Below are 5,508 nucleotides of genomic sequence, written 5' to 3' on the forward strand. Positions count from 1 at the left end.
ACAAAGCACATAGAGATAGACCGGCACTTCATCAAAGAGAAATTAGATAGTGGTCTTATATCTACACAGTACGTCCCCTCAGGACTTCAGTTGGCTGATGTGCTCACTAAAGGACTTCTCTTGGAGCGGTTTCGAGAGCTTACTTACAAGCTGGGAATATTAGATATCCATTCACCAGCTTGAGGGGGTGTTGTAAATAAGGAATTAATATAAGAATTATTATTAGAAGATTATATTCAGTATTAGGAGATTTATTCTCTTTTTAGGAGATTATGTACATAATTAGTTATTCTCTTTTTAGAAGATTATATTCAGTATTAGTCTTCTTCTATATAATGTAATCACCCTTTGTATTCTGATTAAGAAATAATAATACAATTTCTCCTATTCAAGTATAATCAAGATCTATAAAGTAAAAAAACGAAGGATAAAGCCGCATTAACTTTACTCATGCAATCCTTGAGAGTTGAGCTATCTTTGACTAACTGGTTCGGTTAACACATGCAAAATAATAAAATTATAAACACTAGTATCTTTAAGGAAACAGGTGAGAAGGTCAAGGGATACTAATTTCTTAAACCACCATGTATTCTCATACTAACATTGTAGCCCTGCTCACCCATACAAATGCAAAAACCAAAACACAAGTTTAGTTGATACAAACAAAATTACATAAACAACATTCAAAAACATTCACGTGGTACTCTCATTTTCTCTCTCTCTTGTCTTCAACTTCCATTAACTTTCTTACAATCATTTCTAATTTCACCCTGAGTCCCCGTTAAGGGACTGATATTACCCATATTAACCATCGACTTCGCGAAGGCTTCGAAGAACGCCGTTTGGTTATTTGCAAAGCTGTTAACAATGGAGATAGTGGCAGAGCCATTTGTGGAGAATAGCTCCTGGTCCGTTTGGAGAAGACCCTGGTTGGTGAGAAGATTGGTGAAGTAGTTGTTATCGAATGCGTTGGCGGACGAAGGGTCGAGGTTGTTCAAGGTGGAGCCGTTGCCATTTTGGGGGCAGTTTTGCTGAAGAGTTGCTAAATAGGTTGAGTTCAGGGTAGGGTCGGGGTTGCCTGTGCCGCTGAAGTTGAATAGCCTTTGGGAGAAAAATTGGCATTGAGCTCGACCGAAAGTGTGTGCACCTAATTAAAAGTCAAATAATTAATTGAGCCAATCATTATACAAAATTTGAGTGAACATGAAAAAAGAAGGCTATAAATGTTGCAAAATATTTTAATTTTAATTTTTTCTTCTTGAATTTCAAATATTTGTTGTTTTGGAACTTTAGAGATTTAAGATATCTTATCTTACCAACAAAGTATTGGTTCAGTGATAAGCATTCAGATCCCGTTAGGATGATAATACAAATTTAAACTATGAAAAAAACATTCGTTGGAAGCGATATTCAATAGGTGCATCGTGACATTCGTCAAAAAATTTATTGTATGCCCCCAAAAAATAACTTCATTATTGTTTTTAGTTAATAACTATTTTATAATAATACTTCCGCCTCCTATTCTAACCAACTACTCCATTTTAATATATTTTGCTTACAAAAAAAAACCAGAGAATAACATAATTCACATTGAGTTAAAAAGGTATGAAATTCCTCCATTTTTTAATGGTACGAAAAAGATAACCTAATATTTTTGTCAAATTATATATATGAGAAATGTGTTATTATATGAGAAAATAAGAATAAATCATGACCATTATATTCAGGGACAGATGCATGTATTGTCCTATGGGGGCATTTGCCCCCACGAGAATTTTTATTTTCCTCCCATATGTTGTATAATATATTGGTTGTCTCTAATATATACTGATTCTACAACTATTAATTGCACCCACGAGGATTTTTATTTCCCTTTATGGTCATATTGTCTTTAACATATTAATTCTACTTTTATTTGATTCTACATTTCTATCTCTTTAATATTAACATTAAACATACAATGAATGAATGGAGAAACTCATTGATCAGACCCTACAACTAATTAGTACGTTAATTATAATGCTAGAAATAGTATCACGTCTATCGGTTATAGAAAAAGTTTGCTTAAGACAAAAAAATTATTCCCCCACGATCCAAAAGTTCTGGATCCGTCACTGATTATATCTAATCATTAATGATCAATATTAAAACATGAAGTCCTATGACAATTTAAAAAAGGCACATAACATTTTTAAGTGGTCATGTGAGCATTAAATTATTTTAATGTTGATCATTCATGATTAAATCTAATGGTCATGATTTATTCTTATTTTTTCATATAAAAATATATTTTTCATAAGATATATATATATATATATATATATATATATATATATATATATATATATATATAATCTCCTTAGTCCATGTGAAAATTCTTAAATAATTAACATTTTGGAACATATGTAGGTGTACTTGTTTTTAATGAAAATGCTAAAGTACTTGAAAATTATAGCACGACAAAGGTGACCAGCATATGAGTTTGGTTGCTTTCAATTCAATTATAGAGAGGATCCCACCACTTGTAATTTTACAATGGGCTTTGAGTGGCTAAAAACAATTTTGGTTGATATAAATTTTTATGCATTTATCTAATTTTTATTGGAAATGATGGTTAGACATAAGTTTTCTATCAACCTCCAATCGACATAAATCTGGAGAATAAGTTTGCGGCGATTGATAAAGGCACCAATATGCATGTGGACTAGAAAACTGTAAATTTTATATATAATCACGAGCATTCTAATATCCTTCTATTTTACTTTTACATACAATAAATCAAAAAAGAATTAAATGTTTTTTACACTTTCAACATACTGAAAGGAATAACTTCTTATTTCATTTAGTGTGTAAAAGGATTTATAAGAGGATTAGTATGAGGATAAATCATTTTCCTATAATCACTAGTTGATACGGGACATTTGTTTCTCATTTTTGAATAACAAGTAGCTATATACTTCAAAGAAATACGCAAATATTCTGAATTTCTGATTAGAAGGTTCATTTTAGAAAAAAATTCATTTTACTCCTTGTAAAATGAATATATATACAATGATCTATATAGAAAAAACAGCAGATGATTCTGATTTACCTGATAATGCAACAAGATCAGTTGTGTCTAGGTTAACAGCAGAGAATTTGGATGTGATGTTGGCTAGGCTCTCAAATGGACTGGGAATAGAGCTGTTAGCACCAGCTTGGTTCGCTGTAAGACCATCCCTTCTTCCAAGTGGCACGTTCCATGAAGGGCCCCCAGACTACAAATTATTAACATAATATAGATTAATTAAGTTAGCTAGGTAATTTCAAAAAAAAAAGTTAGCTAGGTGTCATGTTAAAATCTCTTCATTATAAAAAACAAAATTAAGAAAAAAGGTAAATCTTGTGCAGCTAGCAATTAAGTTACCATGGACACTGAGGATTCAGCTGCAAGGGCAAGAATATCAGCACAAGACACAATGCCGGGGCATGAATTTTCAAGGGCGCTTTTGATGGTGTCAACTACATCAAAGCCCCGAATAGAATTGAAGTTGGGAGCTGCATTTTTTTCACTCTGTGTGATGTTCCCACCCTGGTCTAATAAAATGGAAGCATCACCGCCCTGAAAAAAATCAGACACAGAGAAATTCAGTTTACACCTTCTTGTACCGTATACTAAGAAAAATGTTTTTCCAAAGTTAAATACGATTTTTTAGAATTAGTTTAACACATATGAAGAATATTATAAATAATATATATCAATATCAGTAGTAAAAACATAATTCATGAGTGCACCAATTTTTTAATACAGTCAATTACAGAATTGCGCTTAGTTTATGGCTTCGTCTACTAAGGAGTTGTAGGATTTACATTGACAAAGCAATCATGGAAGTGGAGACGAATAAGGCTTGCACCAATACGGGAATCAGATTGCAAAGCTTGCTGAACAGCATTGCTCACAATAAATGATACATTTGGGCATGTGCTAGAATAGAAGGTTGAATTCAGTTGGCCATTTGAAGGAAAAAGGATGGTCAGCAGCAGCACTAAGAAAGTGGTAGCAGGCAGGGAGCAAGTAGTAGTTGAAAGCATGGTTGATTTTTTGTGTCTTCTTTTCCACAGGTTCTGTGTGATTGATATCTAGGTGATATATATATATATATATATATATATATATATATATATATAGATATAGAAAAGAAAACGCGTCATGTATTTTATTATTGTGTAATTTCCTTTTGGCTTGGTCCGGCTCCGCCACCTATTTCGGGTGTATCACTGCTGCTTGTAACTTGGAAATACATGCAGACATAATTATTTGTAAATTTGTGAAAAAGGTTTGTAATTTAGAAAAACAGCAATAAATTTATATAATTGTCTAAAAATTAGCTGCCAATTAGCTGCTACTTTGCTTTTGTCATAGGTAATTTACACGAATTTGATAACAGTGTTTACATCCACACGGCTCGAACATACACGAAAGAATTCTTTTTCTTTTTTTAACAAGGTTTTCACAGTGGCAACTAGACAGCATAGTTTAACAAATATTGAGATTTGTATCTTGGAGTGGGTATACTGGGTGGGGAACACGGAGGAAATTAAAAGTTTTTAACCATAGTGATTTGTTTGACCAGAAAACCATAGTGATTGACGTACTTAACTAACTTGTAATACTAGGTGATCATGCATACAATAATTAATTGGTTGAGCATGCATGCATTTCATGACAAAAAAAAACGAATAAATTACTTTTTGGTATCCAATAATTCAATTTCGTTTTCCAATAATTCAATTTTATAATTGAAAATAATCAATACTAATAAGTTTTAGTCTAATGATAAGAAAATTAGACCTCAGTTTAGAGATAATACAAGTTCAAACTCTGATAGAATTATATGTTGGGAGAAATTGATATCTTTTTCCAACCAAATTTGCACGTTAAAGAAAAAAAACCAATAATGAAAACTTGATGCTTAATTTGTTTTTTCAATTGAGTTTAATTTTGATGCACCGACGGTGTAAAGTTTTTTTATACCGTCAACCAATCAGATTTCAAAGATGTGACATGTCAATTAAAGAAATTAAATGAAAAGATAGATTTTCTCACATCCTTGAAATCTGATTGGTTAACGGTGTAAAAAAAATTTACACCGTCGGTGCATCAAACTTTTTCTCTTTTCAATTTATGAAAAGATGTTTATAAAACTATAAGGGCCGGTTACACTGGTTAAAAGTTATTGCTTGAGATTTAAAATTTGATATTTTAGAACCACACTTTTTGGGGATTTTTGTCTTTCACCATTCCTAGTTTTGATTTGCTGTCATGAAATTACTGTCCATATGCTTGCTATAAGAACAGAGGTTCAGTTTACATGAGATGTTACTGTGCTTATATGCCATACCTTGTTTTAGCTTATGTTACTTTGTTATACCATGTTTTAGTTTGGTGATATGTATTGATTTTGCAGTCAGCTTTCATAGCTTTTGAAATGTGTACCCTTTCGGTTAAATTATGATCAATATATCTTC

The 5,508-nt window shown here is 31.9% G+C and overlaps 1 protein-coding gene across 1 annotated transcript; it reads right to left on the reverse strand.

Annotated features, from left to right (window-relative positions):
- Window positions 1-509: 509 nt before the first annotated feature.
- LOC130721243 (peroxidase A2-like) lies at window positions 510-4,112 on the reverse strand. The gene is made up of 4 exons (XM_057572004.1): window positions 3,850-4,112; window positions 3,407-3,601; window positions 3,092-3,257; window positions 510-1,147 (listed from the first exon to the last, which is right to left on the reverse strand). Exons 1-4 carry the CDS (start codon window positions 4,069-4,071, stop codon window positions 729-731), a joined length of 1,002 nt encoding a protein of 333 aa, XP_057427987.1. The 5' UTR covers window positions 4,072-4,112; the 3' UTR covers window positions 510-728.
- Window positions 4,113-5,508: the final 1,396 nt, after the last annotated feature.

Source organism: Lotus japonicus, chromosome 5, assembly GCF_012489685.1.
Source record: "Lotus japonicus ecotype B-129 chromosome 5, LjGifu_v1.2".
Classification (NCBI taxonomy): domain Eukaryota; kingdom Viridiplantae; phylum Streptophyta; class Magnoliopsida; order Fabales; family Fabaceae; genus Lotus; species Lotus japonicus.

Coding starts and splice junctions, on each gene's coding strand:
- LOC130721243 (XM_057572004.1), bottom strand. CDS start 4,071: ATGCTTTCAACTACTACTTGCTCCCTGCCTGCTACCACTTTCTTAGTG. Junction 3,602..3,849: donor TCCATGATTGCTTTGTCAAT/GTAAATCCTACA, acceptor GATTTTTTTCAG/GGCGGTGATGCTTCCATTTT. Junction 3,258..3,406: donor CTGAATCCTCAGTGTCCATG/GTAACTTAATTG, acceptor AATAATTTGTAG/TCTGGGGGCCCTTCATGGAA.